Below are 13,964 nucleotides of genomic sequence, written 5' to 3' on the forward strand. Positions count from 1 at the left end.
AAAAATGAGAATGCTTGGCCGGAAGAGAACGGTAAAGGTGTGGCTGAACAACCATTAGTTGAAGAGATCGTGGGCAAGGCTCAGTTTAACCAGTCATCTCTGCAGAAGCCAGGAATGCAGATGATGGCATGATATGTGTAAAGACATTGCCCGTTTGAACCACAAAGGGGTGAGAGACAATCGGATGGAATGAAGGAAGGGCTGTGATATTTCTTGGGTTCCACAGGGTCTGACCGTACAGCTACCCAGCTGTTAGAGTGTGCTGTTCTTCAAGGGAAGCAAAGAAGGACCCTGGAGGTGATTCAGGGGTCCACACACTGTCACTCTCACCACTGGTCCAGGAGGCAAATCTGTTTCCCCGTTGGTTTCATAGGGCGGGGCTGTGTCTTTGGTTTCTGCCAGAATGACTCCACTCTGGGCCTCAGGAGTGAGACCACCCCTGTAGACAGCTGAGTGGATGGGGCTGTCCCCTACCCCCCAGAGCCTTGGGGATGATGCTACCACCCCAGTGGGCCTGTTAGGCAGAACACTGGACCAAAGAAGATTATTCTTGAGCCTTAAATCTAATGGCATTTGTCTTGCTAAGTTTTGGACTTACTTGGGATCCATCAGTCATCCCTTTCTTCCTTCTGAATTCTTTTTTTGTTTGTTTAAAAAAAATTTTTAATGTTTATTTTTGAGAGAGAGAGAGACAGCGTGAGCAGGAAAGGGGCAGAAAGAGGAAGTGAATTCCCCTTTCTGGAATGGCAATGTCTATCTTATGCCTGTCCCACCATTGTATGGAAAGACATAATTTGTTGAGTTCCATAGCCTCACAGCTCGAGGGGAATTTGCCCCAGGGTGACCCATACCTGATTTCAATATTTAGATGAGACTTTGGGCTTTAAGATTTTACAGCGGATGCTGGAACAGGTTAAGACTTTGGGGGTGTTGGGATGGAATGGATATATTTTGCTTAAGAGAAGGATGTGAATTTTGGGGGGCCAGGGGTGAAACGATGGGCTGAATTGTGTCCCACCCCCAATAAATATGTTTAAGTCCTAATCCCCAATGTGACTGTATTTGGAGACAGGGCCTTTTAGGTGGTAAATGAAGGGTAAATGAAGTCATAAGAGTGGAGCCCTAATCCCAGAGGAGTGTTGCTGGTTATCTGCAGGCCAGGAGGAGAGCTCTCACCAGGAACTGAATCGGTCAGCACCATGATCTTGGACTTCCAGCCCCCAGAACTGTAAGATGTAACCCTGTGTTGTCTAAGCCTCCTGTCTCTTTGTCATGGCAGCCCGTGTTGAGTATGTCTGATGACAGCTGCTGTCCTGTCTGGTTCCGAACATTCCCCCAATATTCTGGAAGCATTCCCAAGTCGGCAGCCTGTCCTGTCAACCAAAGTGGCAGCAGGTGTGACCCCAGCCCAATCCCCAGACACCAGAACCCTCCCCGACCCCCGACCCCCTTGAGGCCATCCTGGAGTGTTTTCGTAACAAAAACCCCATAGATTTGCCTCTTTTTCATTTGTTTTATTAGCATCAATATATACAAAGTGGAAAATGACTTGACTTCATTATTCTAGCTTAGAAAGTTTGTTTTGCTTTTTCTTCTGTTTGGGGATAAAATGAAAATGAAAACGTCCCAGGTGAAAGCCTACCATTGAGGGTGCCGGACAACATTCCGTAATCTCTGACCTCGAATGCCCCCCCCCCTCCCCCATGACGACTCAAGGGCATAGGAAAGTCATACCCTTTGGATTTACTCCAAAGAAAGGTCATTTTTTGCCCGAGGCTCACATTCAGCCTAAATCTACCCACACATTTACCAAGTCACTTCTGCTTATACAACCGTCCTGATGATGCGGCCACTTGCTTCCTGCTGGGCAGTTTGGCAGTTGCCAAAGCTATCAGCCTGAGGCTCCGTGGGCTTTCCAAGGAGCTGGCTGCAAAAGATCTTATTTAAAGCATGTCTGTGGAACCAAGTCAGGACGGCCCTCACGCAGCAACCAGAGTACTTCCGTTGGCTCAATAATTCTACTCCTCCCCATCCCCCCCCCCCAAAAGCAAAAAGATGAGCTCCAAGGCAAAGAGGATCGAGTGTGTGTGTTTGTAAAGCACAGGGCGGCAGCTGACAGATACAGCTTATATGAATTAGCATGTAATACCCACCATCACATGCATTCTTTGAACCTTGAAATCTCTGTAAACCATTGCCCCACTGTTTTGAAAACAAAGAGGGGCTTGTAGGAAAGGTCCCGTGGGTTGGTTCTCGAGTTGCTCAAGATTGTATCCCGTTCAAAAATATTGAATCCCGATGGGTTTTAACATCGATCTTATAAAGACAGACGTGTATGAGCCTAAATGAGACGCATGGTACATTTTTGGCACTATTTTTATCTTTTTACCTTTACAAACACACATTCAGATATTCTAAAAAGAAAAACAGACACCAACCTGCCTTTTCAGTCACACTGTACATTGCCAAGCTCACACGATCCATCTTTAGATGAAAATAAATGTTTAAAACATGGTTCTATGTGCTGTACCACTAAGACAGAACTAAGACATCGGTATCCTGAAAAAAACCAACAAAAAACCAACACCTTTCTATCCCTCAACAGCCAAGAAGGATTTCATATTTTGTCAGTCTTGATGAAAGGCAAATGTTTAGTTTCCATGTAACCATAGTATGCTCTAAAATTAAATATCATTAATCGAGTTCTTCCTTCCAGAGGACCCAGAGTTAGGGTTAGAATAAGCATCGAACAGAAACAAAAGCAGAAGATTGGAGTCTGCTCTTTAAAAAAAAAAAAAAAAAAAAAAAAAAAAAAGGTCGCCTTGTTTGCATTGTTGGGCCATCTCCAAACATGACGGTTGCCTACTGATGATCGGGAATGACTCTCTTCTGGGTTTTTGTTTTGCATAAAGTGGGGTGGGCTTTGGGTGGCTGGACAGCAGCCTTTAATGATCTCTTGCTGTGCATCAGGATGCATGCCTTAAGGAGCATATAAGCAGGATTCTTTTCTGGCAGAAGGAGAAAGTATTGGGCCTCGGATTCCCCCAAGATGGAACCCCAGGTGTCTCGCCGGGAGAAGGCTATGTCAAAGTCAACTGCCCTAGCCTGGTCCAGAGCTGTCTAGACAAGCTAACCAAAATATGGACTCCAGCCATTCTCTCAATGGCATGGCAGCCGAGAGCTCTCTTCTTGTTTGAAAACCAGCTGACATAAAATGATTCTGGACAGTGTGGGAGGGTGCCAACGTGGGCTCCGAAAGCACGGGGGCTGTCTTTCTCTGAGCCACCGGCCGTCACTAGGGAGGAGACGGTCCAGGGAGGCAAATCTACCTTGCCCGTACTATTCCTTCCACGTAGCCTCACCCCTTGCCTTTTCTTTATTCCGTATTTGGAGAAGAAGCCTCCTGAGAGCCACATGCTCACCAGTCCCACTGGGTTGGAGCAAAAGGACGCAGATAAAATCTGAGGATGTGCAGGTGATTAATGAGGCGTTCGGGTTTCCCTTCCCGCCTGAAACTCCTCCTTCTGTCCTCCGTGGGGATCGAATTGTATGACCAGGATCCCGTTGTGGGTTTAAATCCCCTGCTCCCGTTTTCCTGCCCCTCCACGGTCAGCATTCACGCCACCGTCCAACATCTGGCCAGAGCCTCAGAGAACAGAAAAGCAGTTTCTTCTCATAGGACCCTCCCTTCTGAAATCCTTGATTGCAGGTATTTCTTCTGACACTTTTTAGAGAAACAGGGCACGCGAGTCTCCCTTATTTTGCAGGCTCCAGCGTTGCAGTATTCCAGGAAAACAGACAGAGCTCCTCCCTGGATTTCGGGACGTGGTCCCTCCCCCTGCAGCACAAACCCTTGTAACCATGTGGGTGAAGCTCCCCGTGCCTCCAAAGCCCGCAGATCTACCGTCCCAGGTTGAGGGTGGCCTTTGCAGAACAAGGTGATGGACTCTGGCACTTGCAGCATAAATAACCTTCCCTTTTGCCACTGAAGGAGTCGTCACAGGAAAGAACATTGTGTCAACTGGGTCCCCTCACTCAACGTTCCCCATCACCCCCACGCTTCACCAGCTTTTTCAGGTCTCTCATTTACTCTGAAACATTTTCTGATTCTGCCAGCCCCTGGCGAGGCCAGGGTGGCAAGTGAGAATGGTCACGTTAACCCCTCTGCCGTCTTCAGGAGGACCGGGGGAGGGGGAGGGGCCGTGGCAAGACCTTGGAGAAGAGGAGAGTATCAGAAGAGCGACCCCAGGATTTGTTTGGGAGCAGACCTGTTCAAGCTCGAGTCCGACCCGAGTTGATCCACCAAGACGCACCCTTTCCAACCTAATCTTGGGCTTGGATTTGTCCTAAAAGCACCGTGGGCGTGGACCCCAAAGATGCGTGAGGTTGATGTGATGCCGCCATTGCCTGGCATTGCTGATGGAGAAACCCAGCGTCTGCTTGTGTCTTTTTTCCCCTCTGCCGCCACGTTGGTCATTTTGCTGGTCCTCTGTCTGCCCTCAGAGTCGAGGCTGTCTCATGAATCCGGCTGCAGTTCCAACACCTCCAACCACCCCTATTTCAATTTTAAATATAATAAATACAGCGAAGAAAAAAAACCCAGGAAATCTTCCATAAAGACTCTAAAGAAAAGACGGACAAAACATTCTGGGGGTTTCAATCAAATGCCGCGTGGTCTCTGGATGAATCTCTCGAGGAGGTGTAGTTGAGTTCCTATCTGTGAGTTCCCTTCTCACGCGTAGCTCTCCTTAAATGGACACCTCATACTCCCTGGTTTCCTGCAAGAGACAGAAGCAACAGATCGAGTAAACCCTTGTGTGATAGAGCCGTGGTCAGAGTGTGCCTTGATAGCCTTTCGACCCAGCAAGGAGGTGAGTAATGTGAGTAGCAAAGTTGAGCCACCCCAGCCAACAACCTGCTGGTCCCAGATGCGACAGTGAGCACGGTTGAACCAGGACTATCACTCAGCCACAGCGAGCTGAAAGCACCATCTTGCAGACTGGTGAGCAAATTGGCATTTGTTGCTTTGAGTGACTGAGTTTTGGGATTATTTGTTACTCAGCATTATTATAGTGCTGGGTGACTGATACACTACACTAATAAGCATTAATAAGATCTAGTTTCTAAAATGCTAATTTTTAAAAATCAGCCTGACCTTCTTTTAGGATTTGGAAACAAAGTACATGGAATGTGAAATAACATATGACCTCTTCTTACTGGTGCCATATCTAAAATGTCTAAAACATGTGGATACCAACCAATTCAATGTCTCCAATATTCATAGAGCGTGTGTAATATATTCCAGGCCTCCAGGACAGAGGAACAGGGAGATATAGGAAGTCATAGACATGGCCCCAGAAGAGGTCATTGTCCCGTGCTTTAACAGAGGTCTATGGTTCCTGCTGAGTCGACACAGATAAGCAATCATGTCTGTGCTTCATGGTAGATGGGAGTGGGGTGGGAAGACACTAAGGTGGCTCCCATGCTCCCCACCTCTTGGAGGTCACATTCTTGCATGATGCCCTTTCCTTAAGTGTGGGCAGGACCTGTGATTGGCTTCCCATGAACAGAACACAGCAAAGGTGCTAGCATGTCTTGGGCAGGTCTCATAGCACCTCGACCAATTTTTTTCATGGTCCCTAAAAATGATGATTTGTTGTAATCAAGATATCCACTGGCGTATTTGATTGTTTGAGGTTCAATGGGAAGCGAGATAATATAATGGTTAACGGCATCACTTTGAATTTGTTTCCTGGCTCTAGGCTGTGCTTATCGTTTTCTCGTCTCTCTCACCTCTCAGTATCCTCATCAGTCACTCAGAGATAACTGCAGAATATATTACAAAGAGTCTCAGGGATTGTGTATTTAAGGTGCCTGGCTCCTGGTACCTATTATTATTATTATTATTATTGATCTTACTGTTGATCTCTGTCTCCTTTGCAAGACCATAAGCTCATTAATGGCTGGACCGTGTCTATTTGGTTCACGACTGTGTCCCTAGTACCCCACACAAATGTCTGCCACCCAAACGGGTTGGAACGTTGCACATTGTCATTCAATACGGAGTGGAGTTCAGCCAGATGTGGGGTGCGGCCCATTGCCTCTGGTGGGTTCTGACCCATCTCAGCTGTGTCTCCATGGGTCTTTCTTTGGTGTAGCCAAAAGCCTGTGATTTCTTTCTGTGACTGTTACTGCCCAGAGCAAGCCTTCCAGGCTTGTTATCGTCACGCAAAGAGAGCTGGGTTCTCCCAGCGGTTATCCCCATAGTGGTCACGGTGGGGCTGGGGCAGGACCACCGGCCATGCCTTTCTGGCAGTAGCATCGTGAGCCAAAGGAAATGAAACCTTCCGTTTTGATGTCGGTGCATTCAAAGCAGACAAGGAAGGAGGCACTGGCGTGGGGGGTGGAGAAGACAGACCAACTTACCCCTGTCTCATAAATGGGGTTGTCAAACTCGGTTTCCACGGTGATCTGGCTGTAGGGGTGGGAGTACATCAGGGGCAGGCGGAGGCTGGAGTAATAGCGGCATCTGGAGAAGAGACAATGGAAGAGAGAGAAATTACTTGTCCTGGAGCAGATGACAATCCAAATTGTTCTCAACTTCAACCCAGTCACTGATAACTAAAGCCTTAGTACCTCCCCTTACTGGGGAGGGGTAAAGCTCAACTGGTTTTTACCCGTAAGGTGGTTCAAGTGCCTGTTTAATGCAGAGAGAAAAAAGTAATAATGAGCACTTTTTGAGCACGTACTATGTACTGTGTTGCCTCAGAGCACCCTTCTCTGACTACCTATTTAAAAGGTGGTTCTTCGGGGCACCTGAGTGGCTCAGTCGGTTAAGTGTCCCACTCTAGGTTTCGGCTCAGGCCATGAGCTCGTGGTGTGTGAGATCGAGCCCCGCATTGGGATACGTGCTGACAGAGTGGAACCTGCTTGGGATTCTCTCTCTCCCTCTCTCTGCCCCTCCCTTGCACCTCTCCCCACTGTCAAAATAAATAAACTGAAAAAAAGGTGGTCCTTCCATTACCACACCTTATCTCTTTCCTTCATTGTGTTCCTCATGGTGTGTTATAATTTGTGTGTTTCTCCTCTCCCCCTACTACACTGTGGGCTCCACAAGGGCAGAAAAAATTTATATTGGGCAGAGGCCTGCCTCAGGGCCTTTGCACATACTGTTTATCTGCCTGGAATCCTCCTCTTCCAGATATTTGCACAGGCGACTCATTATTGCTTTCAAGTCCTTCCTCGAATGTCATTTCTCAGTGGGAACTCTTCTTTTAAAGTTCAACCACCTCCTCTAGTCCAGGTCCCTTTTGCTCCCTTCTCAGCTTTCTTTTCTCCCTGCATTCATCACCTCCTAATGTACACAGTCGGCTTTTGAACAACACAGGTTTGAACTGCGCAGGTCCACTTATATGTGGATTTTTCTTTTTGGATAAATACAGTGTGATACCTTTAAGTATTTTCTCTTATGATTTCCTTAATAACACTTTCTTTTCTCTAGCTGACTCTATTGTAAGCATACAGTATATAATACATATAACATACAAAATATGTGTTACTTGACTGTTTATGTTATCTGTAAGGTTTCTGGTCAACGGCAGTTTAGCGTTCAGGGAGTCAAAAGTTATGTGCAAATTTTTGATCACTGGGTGTCGGCGCCCCTAACCCTCATTTGTTTCAAGAGTCACCTGTATTTACTTCTCTTTTACGCTTTGCTTGTCTGTCTCTCCATTAGAACCTGGACCCCACATATCAAAGATCTCCTTCTGTTTTGTTCACAAGGATGTTCCTAGAATCCCCCCGCGCCCCCAAAACTGCCTGGCACACAGCAGGTGCCCAATAATTGTGAATTTGAATGACTGAGTGAACATCCTGGCGATGGCTGAGTATCTTCCTTCCTCACTGCAGGCAAGCTCCACGACCCCAACACCCGGGACAACGTCTGGCGCGTGTTGGATTTGTCACGTGTGTCGAAAAAGCGAATGAATGAATGAGTCAATGACGGGGTAGATGTCAGTGTGCCTGGCATTGTGAAAGATGTGTCTCTCTCTCATTAAACCACAGCTCCCTGAGGTCAGGAATCATGCCTCCTGCCGTGGGGGGTGGGGCTGGGAGGTGCGCAATAGAAGTGTCTCCCCCGGAGCCGAGTTGAATCACGTCATCTGCAAGCACACAAGTACCCCTGCCCCCAAGCTACAGGTGGTGACGCAGCCCCCCAGTGCTCTGGTCATTGAGTGGACCGCAGCCCCCCACCCCCTTGCCCCGAAGCCCCCTACCTGGTGATGTAAATGTAGGCTCCTCCCAGCAGTAAGGAGATGATGAGAACAGGGATGAAGATTGCCAGCGCCATGTTTCCCCCTTCCAACGATGTCTCTGCTGCCGCTTCTGCCACTAAACACACAAGCCGGTGAAGCCCTCGTGTCTCACGCCCTCGGCCCACGTGGGTACCCGGCTCCCAGGGGAGCACCTGCCCTCCCAGGGCATCGCAGAGCCTTGGCCACTGGAGAACCATCCCCAGAGGGGAGAAGAGGCGGACGCTAGAGGGAACGGGGCTGGTTCTTTGCAATGGAGCCCACGGGGCTACGGAGAATTACACTCTTTCAAACCTCGGTCATACCATGCCCATTTTGGGGGGGCGGGTGGCTGGGTGCAGTTGAAATCCGGCTAAAATCCCGTTCAAGGAGAGACTTGGAGAACATCTCATGTGTGCTAACTGGGAAGGCAGATTTGCTCAGCATCCCATGGAAAACGGGTGCTTGCTGCACCCAGACTGACAGGTGTCCCCCAGACCCTCCAGGAGAGGGCGCTGGGCAGCCGGGTCCACTCTCAGTACTGCACCTTGCGATGACACCCCAACTGGGGACACCCAGTTTTGACTCCCAGAGGCCGTGGCCGCACCCTCTCTGCCTTTCCGGGAGCCTCTCACCACCTCCCACTGGGTTGTGGAAACTGTTGTAGCTGATGTAGGGGCCCAGTGGCATTTTCCCAGGATAGCTTGATGGGAGACCGTACGTCTCTTCTAGATGTTCGTGCTCCAGGTTCTGTCTGCCATTTCTCCACGGCCACGGCCAATAGAGCTCAGCTGTGCACACCAATCTATAATCCATTAACTGCCACTCTCCGGAGTCTGAAAAATCGATGCTAACACCCATGACAACTGCATGAGCCCAAAACATTATGATGGCACTCATAATGTCTGAGCCACCCAGGCCTTTGAGACATTCCCATGGTTCATCGGTTGCTGAAAGGCAGCAAAGAGATGGCCTGAGAAGACACTAACACCACAAAGTGCCCTCTCTTTTCCCTGCGGAGTGACTAATACATGCTCCTCTTCTGCACTTACACCTGAGCCCCGGCCCTGCCTGTTTGGATTACAATGTCATCTGTTGCAAGGGAGAGCAGCTAATGACACGTAATTCACACAGCCCCACGTTCTGAGTGAATTACTTACTGTCAGAAAGCTAAGTGGCTCCAAAAATAATAATAAAGACTGCTTAACTGGTTACAACTTAAAACATGAATATATATATATATATATATATATATATATATATATGGTTTTTTCTGACACCACATCCCTGGTGAGTGGCTTTGTACCAAAGTGAATGGAAATGATGCAGCATGCAGAATGTTTTACGTATGGGAGGGGTTGCAAGGGAAGGAAACATAGAATAAAAGTCAAAACAAAATCCTGGCTACCTTTTACCGTCCGTTCCCCATGAATAAATCTCACTTGGGAATTTCTAACAGGAGGAGAATCTAAAACCAGGAGGACACAGGGACACGTAATTTGGGGAAGACAAAGACCAAAGGGAACACAGACCACAGGGCATCTGCCAGGCAGACCTTTCCCTCCCAAAGCCAGGGGGGTTCTCAGCATGGGAGGTGGGGCATCACTGGATTTAATTCCCCCAAACAGCACCACGTGGGTGAAAAGTTGTACAACAGGGTTGTGCCTTTCTCAGGACCCTCTGATATTCTGACCCCATGTTCATAACTGGTAGTAAATCCCTTTCAGGTCATAGTTAGGACCCTAGGTGGCAAATCTGATGGCCTGGTTCTTTTACAATATGTTTTATTTTGAAATTATTTTCAGCAGTGTGAAGATGGGATTTCTGCTTGTTTTTTTTTTTTTTTTTTTAAGCACTTGGAGAAGAATATGCAAGGACCTGCCCTTGTTTTCTGCTATTAGCTTGATTTATTGGATTTTTTTTTCATTATGGAACTCACCTTCTAATGCGTGTTCAAAGCTGTCTTGATTAACTGAAAGGGAAATTGGAAGCATTGGTTAATGTCAAGTGAATTCACTCTGCATGGAGTGACGGCAAAACATTAGGGGCAAAAGCCCACACCATGCTTTGCTGAAGTTAGTACTAGGCTTTTCTTTATCTTGGGCTGCTGGAATTAGCGGAAATGCCTGGACACATTCCCTTCCTAGGGTCCTGAGAGATCGTGAGATAGATACGAAAGAGACAAGGATGACAGTGGTAATAGTGAACAATTACTGAACACTCACTGCATGTCAGACATTGTGCTAAGAGCTTTATACATGTATGTGCTCATTTAACCCTTACAACAATCTCGTTAGGCAGATGCCATCATCATCCCCATTTTGCAGATGAACAAACCGAGGCTCAGAGAAGTAAAGCAACTTTTCTGACCTCACACAGCTCCTGTGCGGATGGAGGCAGGCTTTATGCTCAAGACCGCTAGACCTTCCCCACCCTCTGCTTTAAAATTTTTTTTTCAACGTTTATTTATTTTTGGCACAGAGAGAGACAGAGCATGAACGGGGGAGGGGCAGAGAGAGAGGGAGACACAGAATCGGAAACAGGCTCCAGGCTCTGAGCCATCAGCCCAGAGCCCGACGTGGGGCTCGAACTCCCGGACCGCGAGATCGTGACCTGGCTGAAGTCGGACGCTTAACCGACTGCGCCACCCAGGCGCCCCTCCCACCCTCTGCTTTTAATCACATAGTTCTGCTCTTTTATTGTTCCTTATGTAAGACAGATTGACCAAAGGTGAGGCTCGAGACAGAGCCCCAAGTCCAGAATCCAGCCAGAGGCGAAACTGTTTTCCTGCTTTGAAATACATGTTTATACGAACCTTTCTGGTTTCCCTTCTATTCCATATTTATTTGGCTATTATTTATATTCTTTGTAAAGCGATTTTCATGCACTGTCACAGACTAGAACTCTCTGGAATTCATTCATTTCCCTGTATTCCTTATACAAGTTCTCTGGAAGTTCAAGGCGATAAGGACTGGCATTCCCAGGTTTTGGCCCCAAAGACATCATGGCAGCCGAGCACAGAAATATACCCACACGGATGTGTTTCAAAGATGCAAAACCCCAGGGCGAAGGGCTTAGATAAAAAGATTGTATTATAAAGGAGTGACAGGGGATGGTCACCAGAGGCCCAGCTGTACTCATGTCCTAATACTGAGACTTCCTAATCTGTGCCTTGGTCAAAGTCACTCTTTGACTTTAGTCATTACCATGTGATGCCAACTGAATCAGCCAGCTTACTAACTAACTAACTAACTAACTGCAGGTGTCTCTGGAATTAGGGCAACAGGAACATGGAGGGATGGGGACAGATGCTTCCTGCCCAAGATACGAGCTGGACATTGGGTGCGTGTGTGGGAGCGCAGGGACTCCTACTGAACCTCGGAGCCAGACGGAAGCCTTGAACTTGTGTCCCTTGGAGTGTGGTCAGTGGCTCCTGGGGCACATGCTAAAATGCAGCCTCCTGGGCCCTGCCTTTTCCTTTCATTTCACACAAAGAGGAACCAAGGTCGGAGAGGGAGGGTGGCTGGCTCAAGGGCATGCAGCTGGTCCACGGCAGAGTCAGGCAGAAGCCCCGCCCCTGAGTCCCAGTCGGGTGGCTTTATACTGGCCCTCAGTCACCTCGCTAACTCCAGATCACAAAATGTCCTTGCAGCCCACATTTTTTTGGAAGGGGAAGTGACTTCTCATTGCCTTACAGAGTCATGGGGCCTCAGGGGTAGAAACGGAGGGGAGAGAAAGATGTAAGGATCCCCCAAGATCCTTTGCTGCCAGAAACTCTGCTGTGCCTGAGAAAGAAAGTGGGAGTCAGGGGCCACTCACCTGCTGGGGCTTCAAGGGCTCACCTATCTTAGAACATAGAGGGTTCAGGGATTGAGCAACTTTCATCTTTTCTTATGTTTTTGATCACGTGTGTATTTTCGGATGGCAGTTTCATTTTCCCTTAAGATTGGCGACATCAAAAAAAAAAATGCTAGCATCCAATGCTGGCAAGGACGTGCAGAAAGGGACATTATCACCCATTATTAGAGGGGGAGCATGAATCACTATGGTTATGGAGAAGGATCTGGCAAAATCCACAAAAACTCAGCATCCACGGATCTTTGCCCACACCACTGATCCCAATTTGAGGAATGTGTCCTATTTGACGAGAAAAGTCAGCACCCGAAGATTCACGGGCAAGGGTGTTTCTGGGCAACATGAGACCAAACAAACAAGAAACCGGAAAAGAACCGGGAGATCCGTCCACAGAGGAAGGACTGGACGCATCATGATACATCCCAGCATGGAATGATGGGCGGCAACGAAAAAGATAGGGCAGAAGCCACATTTTTCCTTTTTTTCCAACTTGACGGAGATGTAGGATAAGTGGGGAAAAGCAAAACACAAGGTAAGTATCGTTCGAAGTGTTTTTACTTGGAAACCAACACCCCCTGCCCCACCCCCTTCCCCGAGCAGTGTATCTCTTTGTGTGAGTCCAGAGAACTGGGAGACGGGACACTCAGGGGTGATTAGTACTGGCTTCCGGGGAGGAAAGGAAGGGCTGGGGAACAGAAGAGAAGAGCTGCTAACGCTTCCCTTGCGGCTCTGATTTCTCCTACCTCTTGCACGAGATACTTTTGTAGCTAATCCAAAAAGAATATAAACAGTCCTGGGGCAGATCAAAAACGGCCTTTCTATGGTATCCTTAAACTTAGATTTCTTATAAAAAAAAACTATTAATTTTCCTCCACGCAGAACACTTACTAGCAACACCAGATTAATTTCTATTAACGTCCATGTAGCACTTAGAAGGTTTACAGGAAATCTTTACTGGGGGAAAACATCCCCGTGTTTTAACTCTACCAAGCAGATTTCCTGTGCTATTGAAAATAAATTCACACACAGGGCTGGATTTAGTCAAGACTAGGGCAGGAATTTGGGAGGAGGAAGGCAGTTTAAGGAATTTAAGAGGAGGAAGATAGTCATCTTTTTTTTTTTTTTTTTTGAGTTTATTTATTTTGAGACAGAGACAGAGACAGCGCAAGTAGAGGAGGGGTAGAGAGAATCCCAAGCAGGCTCTGCACTGTCAGCACAGAGCCCAGCGCAGGGCTTGAACTCGCGAAGCTGTGAGATCGGGACCTGAGCCGAAACAAAGAGACTAGACGCTTAACCGACTGAGCCACCCAAGCACCCCAGGAAGATAGTTGTCATAAATCCCGGTTGCTGATTCCTTATTTTTCTTTGCATTTCAACACGATCTCTTGCCCTCTTATTAAGAACTGCTTGTATAAAGACTTTGCTCTTGCGGGATAAGCCCCTGCTCGACTCCAGGTGAGAACATCCTGCTCTAGGCCCGTGTTTCCCACATTTGCCAGATGCTAAGACTCACCACGGATGCTGGTTACCCTGGCTCCCTGGGTCCTGCTCTAGACCCAGTGGAATTAGCATCTCCCCTGCAGGGACCCAGAAATCTGTTTATACTTGCACTCTGTGTTTGGAAATCACTGCCTTAAATGGTTCTCAAATTCGAAGTGTATTTGAGCAACCCAGAGCTTGTTAAAATGCTTATTTTAGGGTCCTACCCCTCTGATTCTAATTTTGTAGATGTGGGGTAGATTCCAGAATTTATTTCTTGTTTTTTAATGTTTATTTATTGAGAGAGAGAGAGAGAAATGCAGAGAGAGAGAGAGGGAG

General features: G+C 47.6%; 1 protein-coding gene across 1 annotated transcript in view; it reads right to left on the reverse strand.

The window, feature by feature from the left end:
- Positions 1-1,528: 1,528 nt before the first annotated feature.
- SEZ6L (seizure related 6 homolog like) overlaps positions 1,529-13,964 on the reverse strand; it is a 182,559-nt gene continuing 170,123 nt past the window's right edge. Inside the window, exons 14-17 of the mRNA XM_047828293.1 lie at positions 10,231-10,263; positions 8,277-8,391; positions 6,427-6,529; positions 1,529-4,778 (exon numbers count right to left, since the gene is read on the reverse strand). Coding sequence (XP_047684249.1) covers positions 4,749-4,778; positions 6,427-6,529; positions 8,277-8,391; positions 10,231-10,263 — 281 coding nt within the window. The 3' untranslated portion in view covers positions 1,529-4,748. The remainder of the gene's footprint in view (positions 4,779-6,426; positions 6,530-8,276; positions 8,392-10,230; positions 10,264-13,964) is intronic.

The sequence above is a fragment of the Prionailurus viverrinus genome, chromosome D3 (assembly GCF_022837055.1).
Source record: "Prionailurus viverrinus isolate Anna chromosome D3, UM_Priviv_1.0, whole genome shotgun sequence".
Taxonomy (NCBI): domain Eukaryota; kingdom Metazoa; phylum Chordata; class Mammalia; order Carnivora; family Felidae; genus Prionailurus; species Prionailurus viverrinus.